The sequence below is a fragment of the Prinia subflava genome, unplaced genomic scaffold (assembly GCF_021018805.1).
Source record: "Prinia subflava isolate CZ2003 ecotype Zambia unplaced genomic scaffold, Cam_Psub_1.2 scaffold_53_NEW, whole genome shotgun sequence".
NCBI lineage: Eukaryota > Metazoa > Chordata > Aves > Passeriformes > Cisticolidae > Prinia > Prinia subflava.
The window spans coordinates 227,003-241,996 of record NW_026961063.1 but is presented as its reverse complement, the minus strand read 5'-3'; the positions used below and the strand labels follow the sequence as shown (position 1 = coordinate 241,996).

Genomic DNA, 14,994 nt, shown 5'->3' with positions numbered 1-14,994 from the left:
GGGGTCCCCCATGGAGGTGGAGGGGGGTCCCCATGGAGGTGGAGGGGGGTTCCCCATGGATATGGAGGGGGGGTTCCCCATGGATATGGAGGGGGGGTCCCCCATGGAGATGGAGGGGTGTCCCATGGAGGTGGAGGGGGGTCCCCCATGGAGGTGGAGGGGGATCCCCCATGGAGGTGGAGGGGGGTCCAGGGGGCACCGGGGGCTTGGATGTGGCACCGGAGCGTGGCCAGTGGAGGGGGGGGGGGCTCCAGAATGCCTGGGTGGGGCCCTTGCACACTCATGGTACATGTGTGTCACACACACACACGTGTGCACGGCTGGGAGGCTGCAGAGAGACCAAACCCCCCCAGAGGATGGGGTGAGGGGTGCGCCCCCACCTCGAGCACCCTGAGCTGCCCCCCTGTGCCACCTGTGACACCCCAGAGGTGACATCACACAGGGCTGTGCCCCCCAGGGCACCCTCACACTGCCAGCAATGCTGGAGGGGGTGGGGGGCTCTGTGCCTGCACCCCCAGGTGCAGAGGGGGGTGGTCTCAGTGGGTGGGGGTCCGGGACCCCCAGCACCAGTTGTACCCGATGTGGCGCCGGGTGGGGCCTGATGGAGTTTTCAGTGGGTGGGGGGGGGTCTCAATGGGTGGGGGTCCAGGACCCCCAGCACAGGCAGTGCTGAAATGATGGGGTGTCAGTGGGTGAGGGGGCTGGGACCCCCAGGCATGGGTGTACCCCAGAATGGGGTCTCAATGAGTGGAGGGGACCCCCAGGAATGGGTGTACCCCAGAATGGGGTCTCAATGAGTGGAGGGGACCCCCAGGAATGGGTGTACCCCAGAATGGGGTCTCAATGAGTGGAGGGGACCCCCAGGAATGGGTGTACCCCAGAATGGGGTCTCAATGAGTGGAGGGGACCCCCAGGAACGGGTGTACCCCAGTGATGGGTCTCAGTGTGGGGGGGGGTCCAGGACCCCCAGCACCGGCTCTACCCCATTTTGGGGTACTCAGTGAAGGGGTCTCAGTGCAAGGGTGGGACCCCCAGAACTGGTGGTGCAGGGGTGCTGCAGGGATGGGATGGCATTTTGGGGGGCAACCTGCAACCCCCAGACCCATTGAATCCCAGTGATGGGATGTCATGGGCGGGGTCCAGGACCCCCGGCTGTCCCACAACCCAGCACGGAGATGCTCCAGTGATGAAGAGGGGGCCGGTGTGGGGGTGACAGAGAGCCCTGAGTGACAACAGGACCCTGCAGCCTCCCCTGTCCCCCACCCATCTCATCAGCCGAAGTAGGGGTTGTCGTGCTGGAAGTTGTAATCGGGACACACCTTCTGCACCAGCTTGTAGTCGATGCTGAGGAAGGAGATGAAGATGCAGATGACCTTGAAGGGCTTGGCGCAGAGCCAGGCGGCGTGGCTCTGCGTGTGCTCCGTGAAGCACACCTTGGACGGGTCGTACAGGCACGGTTTGTTCTTCCTCGCCCTGTTCGTCTTCTCGTACTCCACGTGGCAATTGAGCGCCTTGGCCGGGCGCCCCTCGGGCAGGGTGCTCTGCTGGGGAGGGGGCAGCGGCCTGGGCAGAGCTGGGGGGCCGGGCACCAACACCTCGAAGCCCACCGCCTTGGAGGGGGGCACGATGCTGACGGAGACGTTGCCCAGGCTGGAGGAGTTGTGTCGGAAGTAGACGCTGAAGGTGCCATTGATGTGGTCGACGATTTTCCCCGTCACCAGGAGGCTGAATTTGAGCGTTTTGATGTTGAAGTAGAAGTCGCCCCAACCGAAAATCTTCTTGGTGCGGCTCGATTTGAGGGTGGGCTTGCGGTGGGCGCGGGGGCTCGGCAGCTCCCCACCCGTCTGGTTCTTCTGCCAGTCCCAGGGGCTCCGGGGGGCGCCCGCCGGTGTCCCCGCGCCCCGAGGGGGCTCTGCCGGGATCAGCCGCCCGGGGTCGAGCACCGGGGGCTTCAGGGTGCCGTAGGGGACATCCTTGAGGAGGCTGGAGGTGCCCATGTCCAGGTACCCCAAGGTCTTGGCGACGTGACCGCCGGCACACACCGTCTGGGGGAGAGAGGGCAGAGACTGCACGGTGCCTGTGCCCTTCCTCATCCCTCTGCCTGCACCCTCCTCATCCTCCTACCTACCCTTCCCTCCTCATCCTCCCTCCTGCACCTTCCTCATCCCTCTGCCTGCACCCTCCTCATCCTCCCTCCTGCACCCTCCTCATCCCTCTGCCTGTACCCTCCTCATCCTCCTACCTACCCCTCCCTCCTCATCCTCCCTCCTGCACCCTCCTCATCCCTCTGCCTGCACCCTCCTCATCCTCCCTCCTGCACCCTCCTCATCCCTCTGCCTGCACCCTCCTCATCCCTCTGCCTGCACCCTCCTCATCCTCCTACCTACCCCTCCCTCCTCATCCTCCCTCCTGCACCTTCCTCATCCCTCTGCCTGTACCCTCCTCATCCTCCTACCTACCCCTCCCTCCTCATCCTCACGCCTGCACCAGTCAGGCCGAGACCACACCAGCCCCTTCCCGAGGCCCCCCCACACCTGGGCACCAGGTGAGCAGAGCCAGATGCCAGCCCTAGCCTGAGACCCCAACTGGGACGTGTCCCCTGTCCCTCATCCCCCTGCCCACCCTGTGCCCTCATCCCTCATCCTGCTGCTCCCGGGGTGCCTGCTGTGCCCTCCTGCCCTGCCAGCTGCTCGGGCACGCAGGATGCTGCTCCAGCAGCCCCGGCCTCGTCAATCACTGTCGCCCTGAGCTGGCAGGTGCTTGGCTGCTCCGGCAGTTTCTGCTCTGGATGACCTGGATCCCGCGGGGGGAACGAGGGAGGGGGAGTGGGGAGGGGGTGGTGAGCAGAGGCACCAGCTGGAGGGGCTGGGGGGAGCGTGGAGGGCTGTGCTCTCGTCTAGGGAATGGCTTCTGTCATTGCTGGGGGCTCATCCTGGCATCCCTCACCCTACAGAAGGGCTTGATGCCATTTATTGCTTGGGAATGATCCCCATCAGGAATGTTTGGGGTCCCATGAGCCCCATCAGAGAGGGGTGAGCCCCCCATGCCCGCTCCCCCATGGCCAGGCAGGTCTCAGTGCAGGTTCTCTCAATAGGGGGAGCCCAGCCAGGGACCCCCACCCTCCCTGCTGAGCCAGATCCATCCCTGGGATCCCCCCGAGCTGTACCAGGCTGAGCTCCTAAATCTGCTCCGATTATGCTGCACCAGAGAGAGGAACCCAGGGCAGGGCACTCCGCCCCGGTGTGTCCGTGGGAAAGGGATTTGGGGTGTTCCAGCCCATCACAGGGTACCCGGGTGTGCAGTGCAGAGCCGCAGCTCAGCACCCACCCCTGCACCCACCCCTGCACCCCCAGCCCGGCCAGCCCCCCGCTCCCCCCGGCTCTTTCCCAGCGCAGCCGCTGCCTTCGCCCTTATCTATATTTCAACGCAGCTTCAAAGCCGGGCGCCTTCGCCAGCCAGAGAGGGGGGGCAGGACCGGGATGCCGAGATAACGAGGGGAGCGGGAGAGGGGCACCCCCAGCCGAGAGAGCTGCGGTTTTGGGAGAGGGGTGGTGCCCGCACCCCAACTCCGCTCCCCCTCTCCATCCGTCAGGCCTGGGATCCCTCACACCCCACTGTGGGGAAGCCGAGGGGCACCGGTGACCCCCAAATCTTTCTGCACCCACGGTGAGGGGCTGGGGGCTGCAGCCCGCGGGGAATGGGCACAGCAGCGCATCCTGCTGAGCCCCCACCACCGGGAAGGATTTCTGGAGGTTTCCAAGCTCTGCGCTGGATTTCCATCTCAGCCAGGGCTGGGAGCCAAGGCCGGTCCCCAGCAGTGCCGCAGGTGCCTGTGTCCTCCTCCCCTGCCTCAGTTTCCTTTTCCAATCCCCCCTCGCCACGATCCCGTGCAGGGATGAGGGGGGCGTGATGTGACTGGATTGGAGCAGGCTACGATGGGAATCGCTGGAGGGACAGGGAAGGGACAGGGATGGGCAGGCAGTGGGGAGGGGACACGGTGGGAGCAGAGGGGGACAGACACTGGCAGCGCCCTCTGAGCCCCCGGGGGGCTGCAGATCCCCAGGCCAGGCTGGTGCGGGACAGAACCAGGACAGAGCAAACACCCCCCATCCCTGCAGGAGCAGAGGTGCCCCAGCCCCTGCGGGCGAGAGGCCAGATTGGCAGCCCCCCAACCCCTCCAGTCCTTCGGCAGGAGCTGCTGGGGGATGAAAGGGAATTGCAGAGCAGGGCAGCGGCTGCGATGCAGCCGGGCCGATCGATTGCGGCACCGGCGCAGCGCGGGGGGACCCTCGCAGCCCCCGCTGAGCCCGGGGCTCGGAACCGGCGGGCTCCGGGCAGGGATGAGCAGGGCCAGGGACGCCACGCCAGCACCGAGGGGGAGCCAAGGTCACCCCCCTGCCGCCCTGGCAGCGCTGTCGGCATTCAGGGCAGGTCCCGTACACCTCGCGTTAAATATTAATGCTCCTGCTGTGCCGTCGGGGTGCAGCCGCACGCACGTGCCCCTGAACCTGCTGGACGTGAGTTGTGGGTGCGGGGGGGGGTCCCAGTGCCGGCCCCCTCCCACCCTGTTCTCACCAGGACCCGTGGACAGTGCCAGGCAGGGCCGTGAGGGGCTCTGCTACCACGCACGGGGTACCTGAGATGGTTCTTTTTCACTGTCACGTGCATTGCTGGGTCTCCCCATCCCTGCTGCTCCCCTCCTCATCCTCATGCCACTGTCCCCCTCCTCACCCACCTGCCTGTGCCCCTCCTCATCCTCCTCACGATCCCCACAGCATCATTCCGTGGTTTAGCTGCTCTCAAGCCCCTCGTGTGCCCTTCTGTACCCGTGTGGGGCTGCTGTGTGCCCGCAGGCACCGTGTGCCACCCCCCCGTGAGCACAGGGAGCCAGGCAAGGGTGCGGGAAGGGCTGGAGGCAGCTGCAGAGGGACCGGGAAGGCTCTCGGTGCCGGCATCAATTTGGTTTGTCAGGCCCGGCAGTGATGGCCACTCACATCCCATTTGCTGTTGGGGCCAAGCGCCGTCAGCTGCTCCCCTGAGACCCTCGGTCACCTTGGTGGAGGGAGCAGAGCAGTGGTGGGAGGGGGACAGGGGGCCTGGCAGTGCTGGAGTGGGCTGGGATGAGCTCCAGCACCCCGAGAGAGGGGCTGGGAATGACGGGATGCAGGCTGAGGGCAGAACAGCCCTGCCAGCACTGAGGGGGAGCAGAGCACCAGCAAAGGCCTCATCATCTCCACCACCAGCCCATCCCAGGCCTGTCCCCATCCCTACTGCCAACCTGTTCCCATTCCTACGGCCAGGCTGTCCCTGTCCCCATGGCCAGTCTGTCTCCATGCCCACCATCAGCCTCTTCCTGTCTTTGCCACCACCCTGTCCCCATTAATACCACCAGCCTGTCCCTGTCCCTACTACCAGTCTGTCCCCATCCCTACCACCAACTTGTCCCTGTCCCCATGGCCAGATTGTCTCCATGCCCATCAGCCTGTTCCTGTCCCTACCACCACCCTGTCCCCATTAATACCAGCGCCCTGTCCCTACAACCAGCCTGTCCCTGTCCCTCCCAGCAGCCTGTCCCCATCCCCTGTCCCCATCCTGTCCCCACCCCTTGGCGGGGTCCGCTGGCTTCACGATCACCACTCCCCTGCTCGGGGGTCTCCTGTTCTCCCCACGGGCTCAGGGTCAACCCAGCCTCTCCCCTGTCACCCCGGCGCCTTCGTTAGCGCGGGGAGATTAATTGGAGGTGGTGAGCGACAATCCCCGCGGGCCCGCTCCCCCCGGCACACGCAGCCCGGGGCGCCGTGGCATTTCCAAAGGTTAGCAGCAAACAAGGTGCCTGTGACAGCTCCCATTTATCTCCCGGCGCCGCGCGGGTGCTAATGCGGTGCCGCGGTGCCGCGCCGGGCTCCGCGGGGCTGCGGGAGGCACCCGGCGAGCCCAGGCGTGTCTGAGCAGCTGCGCGGGGGCGAGGGAGCGTGGAGAGCTCCGGGCTGGCTGTTCCCGAGTGTCTGGGTGAGTGTGTGCACCCATGGGTGCCGCAGGTGTTGCGTGTGTGTTCCACCTGCATGCCCGAGTAGTGCAAGGAATGCCAGCGGGTGCTGCACACGCAGCTGGGTGTGCAGAAACGGCTCCACGTGTCCTGCGTGGCCCTGTGGGCACGTCTGTGTGTGTACATGCACGGTGACACACACATGGTGACACACGCACGGTGACATGCACCTGCATGGGTGTGGCGTTCCCGTGCTCCCTGTGCGCCCGCCCCCGTCCCCACTGCCACCCTGTCCCCATCTCTACCATGTGTGCCCATCCCCGTCCCCATTGCCAGCCTGTCCCCATCAACACTGCCAGTCTGTCCCCATCCCTACACCCAGCCTGTCCCCGTCAATGCCACCAGTCTGTCCCCATCCCCATTGCCAGCCTGTCCCCATCAACACTGCCAGACTGACCCCATCAATGCCACCAGCCTGTCCCCATCCCCACTGCCAGCCTGTCCCTGTCAATGCCACCAGCCTGTCCCTGTCAATGCCACCAGCCTGTCCCCATCCCTACACCCAGCCTGTCCCCATCAACGCCACCAGCCTGTCCCCATCCTTACACCCAGCCTGTCCCCATCCCCAGTGCCAGCCTGTCCCTATCAATGCCACCAGCCTGTCCCCATCTCTACCAACACTTTGTCCCCATCCCCACTGCCAGCCTGTCCCTGTCCCCACAGTCAGCCTGCCCCAGTTCCAGCAGCCAGCCTGTCCCCATTCCCACCACCAGTCTGTCCCAGTCCCTATTCCCTCCCTGTCCCCATCCCCAGTGCCAGCTCGTTCCCTATCCCTGTGGCTGTCCCCATCCTTCCAGCCACGCTGTCCCCATCCCCACCAGACAGGTTGGGGACGGTTGGGGACAGCTGGGGACAGTGTGGCCGTGCTGCTGCCACACTGAGCTGCAAGTGACCACTCTGGTGAGCACTTGGTGCCAGGACAAAGGGCTGGTGTGCTGCTGGGCTGGCAGCAGGGGACTGGGGGCACTGGGGAGGTGACACCTGATCCCTCCCAGTCGAGATACTGGCAAAGGAGGAAGGGCAAAAGGACAGGGGAAGAGGTGGCACACAGGGACAAGTCAGGACACACCCATGCATGGCCACCCTGCCACGTGTCCCATCACAGTGACAGCTGGATGGATCCTGCCTGGAGAGGGGCTCTGAGGCCACCTCAAGTGTCCCTCTGTCCTTCCTCTGCCCCTTCTGCGCTGCTGCGGCCACAGCCCCTGACAGGGTGGTGGGCAGGGGAGCAAGACACGCCCTGCACCGGGATGGGCACCCCCTGCACCGGGAAAGGGGTACCCCAACATTGGGATGGGCACCCCCAGCACCTGGATGGGCACTCCAACACCGGGATGGGCACCCCCAACACCGGGATGGGCACCCCCAACACCGGGATGGGCACCCCCAGCACCGGGAAAGGGTACCCCAACATTGGGATGGGCACTCCCAACATTGGCCATGCACACCCAGCGCTGGGATGGGCACCCCAACACCGGGATGGGCACCCCCAACACCAGGAGGGGTGCCCCAGCACCAGGATAGGCAACCCCAGCACCGAGATGGGCACCCCAACACCGGGATGGGCACCCCAACACTTGGATGGGCACCCCCAGCACGGGGATGGGCATCCCCAACATTGGCCATGCACACCCAGCACTGGGATGGGCACCCCAACACCGGGATGGGCACCCCAACACCGGGATAGGCAACCCCAACACTGGGAAGGGGTACCCCAACTTTGGGATGGGCACTCCCAACATTGGCCATGCACACCCAGCGCTGGGATGGGCACCCCAACACCGGGATGGGCACCCCCAACACCAGGATAGGCAACCCCAGCACCGGGAAAGGGGTACCCCAACATTGGGATGGGCACTCCCAGCACTGGGATGGGCACCCCCAGCACCGGGATGGGCACCCCCAACACCGGGATGGGCACCCCAACACTTGGATGGGCATCCCCAGCATCAGGATAGGCAACCCCAGCACTGGGAGAGGGGTACCCCAGCATTGGGATGGGCACCCCCAACATTGGGATGGGCACCCCCAGCACTGGGATGGGCACCCCTAGCATTGGGATGGGCACCCCAACACTGGGATGGGCACCCCCAGCATCAGGACACGTGAATCTGACACCAGCACCTCCTCAGCCAGAGGAGAGCCTGGACGAGCTCACCAAAGCTAAACCCACCAAATCCACCAAATCCAACTAAATCCACCAAACCCACCAAACCCACCACGGGGTCCTTGCAGCCGTGTGCCCGAGGTCCTGCTGGTGACACCGACGTGCTGCCCGGTGTCACCTCGAGCAGAACCACGACCCTCACGGGGCCAGGGGTGTTGGTTTTGGATCAGCTGTGCCTCCACCCCCCAAACAGACACCTCGCTCCTCGCTGACAGAAAAAAATATGCAAATGCTGCAGCTTTATTAACGCGCTCGGCACGCGCTGGCTAATAAATATTTCATAGCCCGAGTAGGACTTTTTTTCTCCCTCCTCCTTCTTTCTTTCGTTTTGGTTCCTTTTCCCTGTCACTCGTTTCCTGCCTTTTCTTTCCTCAGCCGTTGTTTTATTTATTTATTACTTTTAAGGGTTTCACGGTGAGGCAGGAGCTGGGAGGTGGCTGAGGGGGGGAAGCCGGGAAAAATGTACATCCTGAGCCTCTCCCCCCACGGGTGAAAAAGGAAAGTGCTGTTAAGAGCAAAGGAAAAAAATATAATAGAAGGGAGGAGATGGCAGCAGGCAAAGGATTCGGGGCTTGTGTGACTCATTGGGCTGGAGGAGAAAAGGGAATGAATGGGAAAACAGGAGAAAAACGGAGCAGGAGGGGGAGAGGGGCGGGTGGGCAGCAGCAGGCAGCAGAGAGGGGACATGGGGGTGGCGGGGGACAGGGACATGTGGCATCTGTCACCCAGCACCTCCCTGAGCTGACCTGAGGCCTGGAACCCCCTTGGCTGACTTCAGAGAGACCCAGCTCCTCCTGGGGGTCACCGGGGTGGGGGCTCCTCCTGGTCACCCCCGGTGACGCTGCGCAGGATGTGGGGACATGGGCAGCTCATGGGGACAGCGTGTGGGGACAATTGCAGAGGGCAGGGACAGCTGCCAGGTCACTCCCACATCTCCAGTGCCAGGGATGCCCCCCAGGATGCTCCCCAATCTCAGTCGTGCCTCAGTTTCCCCCCAGCAGAACAGACTGTGGGGTTCCCTCTGCCTCTCTTCCAGCTCTTCAGCAGGTGAGGGCAGAGAAGCAGCAGCTTCCCCCGAGTCCCCCCAAAACAGGGGGACCCCACGCCCTCAGCAATGCAGCCCCCACTTCTGCCCTGCTGCTCCCCCTCCCCAGCCACCCCCACCCCTCGCCTCACCATTTCACTTTATTATTGCAATAAATGTAGCCATAAAAGTGGCAGGTATTGGCGCGCGCAGAGATCGCTGCTCCTGAGCTATGGAAATGTAATTTCGAGTGTGCCCGGGAAATTTTATAAGATCGTATCAGGCGGGATCATAAATCGCATTCCCAGCCCCCCCTGGATGAGACAGGGCCCGTGAGAAGGTCACCACAGAGGGGGTAAATTCGGGGCTGTCCCCTCGGTGAGACCCCCACATCTCCCCCAGACATTCCCGGTGTTGGCTGGGATCTGTTCCCCTCGGGAAGTGGGGGACAGCAGCAGAGACACGGCTGTCCCCTACACCCCCCTGCAGTGGACTTTGATTGAAACCCTCCAAGTTTGGGGGTCCAAGAGACCCCCCAGGAGCGCTGGGGACCCTCAAGGGCATCGCTGGGACCGCAGCTCCTCTGGGATCACCAGGACCACGACCCCCCGCTGCCGGGCAGTGGCTGCCACCAGGAGCAGGGGACAGCGTGTCCCTGCAGCTCAGGGTCCCCTGGGACCCTCCTCGTGCCCCCCAGGGCTGAATTCAGCCCCGCTTTTCACCCACCATCCCCCAGCCCAGGCTCCAGCCCCTCGCAGGTGCCAGGTGAAGCATTGCTGTGCCTGCTGCAGCCCCAGGCTCCGCTGCCCCGTGCCCGAGGGGGCGATGAGAGAGGGTCTCCCCCAGTGTGACATCAGCTGGGACGGTCCCGGGGGTCACACGGGATCTGTGCACAGCGGGAATTGATTTGGGATTGATTCGCGTCTCTGCTCTGTTCCTCCACAATGACTTTCCTTTTGCAACAGGGAAAAAAAAGCGGGGAGGGGGGGCTGAAGGGAGAGGCGCGGGGAGGGGGGCACGGGGACGTGATTATTCCTTCAGCAGCAATCCAAGCGGCGGGAGAGGAAGCTTCATCTTTCCTGGGCCATTTACCTCCAGCGCTAGAGCGCCAAGGCTGAGCCAGGCACCGCGGCGAGGCTGGAGCTCGGCCAGGGCAGGGGGTGGGAGGGGGCTCCAGCTGCGGGGGTCTCAGCGCGGCGTCACCCCCCGAGCTTGGGCCACCGGCTGCGGGGACCGTGGGTCCCTGAGAGGAGGAGCTGTGGATGCAGAAAGAGCGGGCAAAGTCATTAATCCGGGAGTGTTAATTGGCAAGGGTGTGATTAGCGGTGGGGGCTCAGCTGGGGGCTGCTGGCGCAGAGGGGGGAGCGCCAGCCTCGCCCCCCATCCGGGCTCGGCCACCTCCGCCAGTCCCCGGCGGAAAACTGACAATTAAAAACATGAGCGAGGGGAAAAAGCAATAAAAACCGGACCCGGCTTGGAGGCAGAACGGCACCGGGAAACGCGAGGGTGGGTGGGTCTGGCTGGGGGGCACCCCTGGGTGCTCCCCCTCCTTGGCCGCTGCTCCCCCTCCTCGGTGAGGCTGCGCCAGCCACGCTCCAGGCTCCAGCCTTATTGAATCTCCCAGCTTAGGGTGCAAAGGGCACCAGAGGGAAGAGTTATTAAAAAAAGGGAAATGAGTCGCTTGGAAACCTTCTTTCGGAATAACAGTGTGTGTTTGTTTGGCGATAGATTAGCTCAGCCATGCTGAGCACACAGCACCCGCCGCAACGGCGGCCGGCTCGGGGAGCCGCAGGAGCGGCACCGGGGGATGCACGGAGCCGATCCCGGCCCCCCGGGCACCCCCCGGGCACCGGCCCGCTGCAGCCGGACCCCGGAGCTCAGCACCCCCAGGGACCCCCGGCCGGATGGGGCTGCAGGGCAGCACCACCACCCAAACCGCAAATCCTCTCCTCTGGCCCCAGATGTGATGCACGGCTCCAAACCGGGTGAATTTCCCCCAAAAATGGGAGCAGGGGAGGTGGGAATTGGGGTGTCCTTGCGTGGAAAGGGCTGGCAGCATCTGCTAAGAGCAAAGCCATCTGTCACCCAGCAGCTCAGGAGACAGCCCCGGGGTGACAGCAGGGCGAAGGAAGGGACAAAGTGGATGAGTTTGGCACCCCGGGCCACCAGGCTCCGGCTGGCATGGCCACCGGCAGAGCGAGGCAGGGTTTTCCTGCAAAGGGTTAATCCAAGAAGGAAAAGCTGCCAGCAGCACTCAGGTGCTTCACAGACAGCCGCTGTCTCACCTGCCCGTGCCAGAAAGGAGGGAAACCGAGGCACGGGCTGTGTTTGGGGGGCACATTCTGGCAAGGGCAGCAGGGACGGAGCAGGGTGAGAGGAAAGACACCGCTGTCCCTGTCCTGGTCCTGCTGTGGCACTCGGCCATCCCATCGTGGCTTCATCCCGGTGTTCCTGCCTGTTCCTGCCCAACCCAGGGCCAGCGTCCCCTCCACTGCTGAATCTTGCTCAGGACTGGGTGGGGGTCACCCCATCACCAGGGCGTGGGGCACCCATGGGTGGCATCTGCCTCTCAGGAACCCTGGGGGATGCAGAGGATGAGGATGGAATCCCCCTGCCTCCATCCGGCTGTGCCCAGCCGAGGGTCCTGGGCGCACCTGGGGACCCTCAGGAGGTGGGAGCCAGGCCAGCCCCACCCGGGGGGACCCCCAAGATTTAATGCTCAGTGAAGAGAAAATAATGGAATGCATAAAAATAACGCAGGAGCCTGGGAAAGGCTGGGGAGGGGGGGGTGTCACTCGCAATCAGAGGTGGGCTCGTCCCCCTGCCTGTTCCAGCACCGCCACCGCAGCAATGCCCAGGAAGGGTGGGGGGCCAGGGAGGGGTGGTCTGCACCTCCCCAGAGGGAACAGGCACCCACTGGGCTGGGAGAGTTTGCCCATCCCAGTAAGGCTCGATCCCAACACACCAGTGACACCCAGCAGGCACCATCAGCAAACCCACAGCACAGGGGGTGACACCCCGGGGGTCCCACACGCTGGGGGTCCCTCACCCCTGCACGGGGACGAGGCTGTCACTGCTGTCCTGGGGCGTGCAGCCCCACCTGCCCCTTCTCCCAGTGCTCCCACCACAGTCCTGCTGGGATGCAGCACTGGGAGCCCCAGTCCGAGGCACCCACCAGAGCTGGGGGAAACCCAGTGGGACCCCCCCCCATCCCACCCATCCAGCTGCCTGCTGACCCCCAAAAGAGACAGGGAAAGTTTCTCCCCAGCAGGCCCGAAGAGCCGAGGGGCAGGAATGGCTCCGTCACCCTTCCCTGGCACCCGGTGTGCCCACGGCTGGGCAGACCCCGGCCCCTCCCGCCGCCCTGGGTGGGGGGCGAGGTCCTGGACCCCCACCTCAGAGAGTCTGGGGCTCTCCCGGGGTCACCCCTGTGCAGGAGGCTCCCGCACCCTCATGCCCACCCCATGCCCCCGGCCATGTCCGTGCCCCCCCAGCTTTGAGCCCCCAGTGCCCCTCCCCTGCCTGGCGGGGAGGGGGGGCCAGGGCAGCGCCCTGCTCCGGATTTCATCAAAACAAACCCATTTGTCTTGAAGCAGCTCCAGCACCGACAGATGCTCTGCAATGGATGGACACGGGGAGGGGGGGTCACACCGAGCCACCCCCACACGCGGGCACACGTCCCCCCCTCCCCACTCGGGCAGCAGCGTGCCAGGGAGAGCCAAGTTGGAGGAGCCTTTGCCTTGGGGGGGTCGGGTGGTGCAGGGAGGGGGGTCCCTGATGTGCATCCAATTCCCGAGAGGGAATTGACTCGTTTGATTTTATTCATGAAACACAGAAAGTAAAAATGGAGTGTCAGGAAATCAGATCTGCTGGGTGATGAGCCCGGCCCCCCCGGCTGGGCTGGGGGGGCTCCATCCCCCCCTCCTGACCACCACGGCGCTGGCGTCGGAGGCAGCTGTAGCCCCCCGAGGGGCTCCAAGGGGAGGTGGCAGAGGGGGGACACGCGGGGGTGAGTGGCCTTGGGAAGCTTCAAGTATCTGGGACTGGGGGACATTTTGGGGGGGACTCTGCAGGCGGGGGGGTCTCTGCGGCTGCCGCCGCTCCTCAGCTCCCCCAGACAGGCGAACGGGGGGAACAGGCAAAGCCCCCTCTGCCCCCCAGGCCTATCCTGGGGGTCGAGACCCCCGTGTGTCCTCCCCGTGGCTGGGGGGCACACGGTGAGGGAATGGGGTGGGTGGGAGAAGCCCCCCGGCAGGGCTGAGCCCCCCGTGCAGGGGCTGAGGCCGAACGGAGTCGGGACAGGAATGAGGCGTTGCCTCTGCAGGTGGTTTTGGGGTTCACGCCCTTGGCAGAACCAGGGAACAGCTGGGACCCCCCAGTCCTGCGTGGGGACCCCCCCTCGCTCCCCAACACTGCCACCGCGGGGAAGTCGCGCTGCTCCCCCCTCCCCAGGTGTGCTGCAGCTACGGGGTGCGGGACGAGGGCTCCCCCGACCCCCCCGCGGAGCCCTCAGGCAGAGGGTCCGACCCACCCACGCGTGGCCGCCCCCACGCTCACGCTCGGCTCCGTCTCGCTGCCCCCCCCGCACCTGCCAGACGGCGCCTCCCGCGCTCTGCAACCGCGGGGGGGGGGATGCTGGAGGGGCTTCAGCGGCGACGGGACCCCCCGAGGTTCCCCCCGGCACCACAACTCCGCCCGAGCTCTGGGACAGCCCCGTGTCCCTCCAACTTGGGGGGGGGACAGGACCCCCCCATATGCAACCCCTGTCAGCCGCCCCCCCCATACAACTCTCCCCTTCATCCCCTACGACCCCCCCTCTCCGCGTCTGCTCGACCCCTCCCAGGGTCGCGCTTGACACCCCCCAGCCCCCCCAATGCACGAACCCCCCCGGACCGCACCCCCCTCACTGCACGACCCCCCCCCCCGGACCGATCCCCCCCCCCTCACTGCACGACCCCCGTCTGGACCCAGCGCCCCCTCCCCCGGATTTGTGCTGCGCCCCCAATTCAGGGCTCCCCCCTTCTGGAACTGCGCCCCCCGCCCCGGTAATCGCCCCCCTGCCCGGTACCCGCGCACCCCCGCACGCCCCGCGGCGGCGGCGGCTCTCCGGGCCGGGGGTCCCGGATGCCCCGTACCTGCAGCAGCAGCAGCCCGGGCCCGAGCAGGGGCAGGCGGCGGCGGCGGAGCATCGCGGGGCTCCGGGAGCGGCGGCAGCGGCGGCGGCGGCGGCGGTGAGGGGCGGCGGGAAGAAAGTTGGAGACTTGCGGGGCCGGGCGGCGCCTCGGCGGCCCCGCCAATCCCGGCCGGCGGGGGGGCACCGGGGGGGCGGCTCCGGGGGCGCCAGGACCCCGCACCGGCCCCGTGCGCACCGGAGGCTCCGCCACAGACCGGGGTGAGGGACGAGGGGAGAGCTCCGCACCTCGGGGTGCCCCCGAGTCTGCTCCCCCTCTTTCCCCGAGTCTCGGGGTGCCCCTGGTTCTACCCCCCCGCCTCCTTCAGCATCCCGGAGTGTCCCCGATCCTGCCCCCCGCCTTCTCCATCAACCCCAAGTGTCCCTGGTCCTACCCCCCCGCATCCTTCGCACCCCCGGGGTGTCCCCAGCTGTGCCCCTCCCTCTTCTCCATCACCTCGGGGTGCCCCTGGACCCTCCCCACCTCTTCCCCAGCAGCGAGGGCCCCCCCTTTCCCGGAGACCCCCGCACCCCGGGATATCCCGCTCCTGCCCCTCTCTCCCGGAGCACTCCCCTGAGCCGGTCCT

General features: G+C 65.7%; 2 protein-coding genes across 2 annotated transcripts; both read right to left on the bottom strand.

Moving 5' to 3' along the window:
• Positions 1 to 630: 630 nt before the first annotated feature.
• Positions 631 to 14,767, bottom strand: NXPH4 (neurexophilin 4). Its single transcript, XM_063425141.1, has 2 exons — positions 14,373 to 14,767; positions 631 to 2,045 (listed from the first exon to the last, which is right to left on the bottom strand). Exons 1-2 carry the CDS (start codon positions 14,424 to 14,426, stop codon positions 1,272 to 1,274), a joined length of 828 nt encoding a protein of 275 aa, XP_063281211.1. The 5' UTR covers positions 14,427 to 14,767; the 3' UTR covers positions 631 to 1,271.
• LOC134565528 (uncharacterized) lies at positions 6,507 to 10,224 on the bottom strand. The gene is made up of 2 exons (XM_063425138.1): positions 7,419 to 10,224; positions 6,507 to 7,356 (listed from the first exon to the last, which is right to left on the bottom strand). Exons 1-2 carry the CDS (start codon positions 7,786 to 7,788, stop codon positions 6,773 to 6,775), a joined length of 954 nt encoding a protein of 317 aa, XP_063281208.1. The 5' UTR covers positions 7,789 to 10,224; the 3' UTR covers positions 6,507 to 6,772.
• Positions 14,768 to 14,994: the final 227 nt, after the last annotated feature.

Bases quoted from the DNA above. Each gene is read 5' to 3' on its own strand.
- NXPH4 (XM_063425141.1), bottom strand. From the start codon at position 14,426: ATGCTCCGCCGCCGCCGCCTGCCCCTGCTCGGGCCCGGGCTGCTGCTG. The intron at 2,046-14,372 runs GTACGGGGCATC...TCTCTCCCCCAG, and splicing joins CCGGGCTGCTGCTGCTGCAG to ACGGTGTGTGCCGGCGGTCA.
- LOC134565528 (XM_063425138.1), bottom strand. From the start codon at position 7,788: ATGTTGGGAGTGCCCATCCCAAAGTTGGGGTACCCCTTCCCAGTGTTG. The intron at 7,357-7,418 runs GTGTTGGGGGTG...GTGCCCATCCAG, and splicing joins TGCTGGGGGTGCCCATCCCG to GTGCTGGGGGTGCCCATCCC.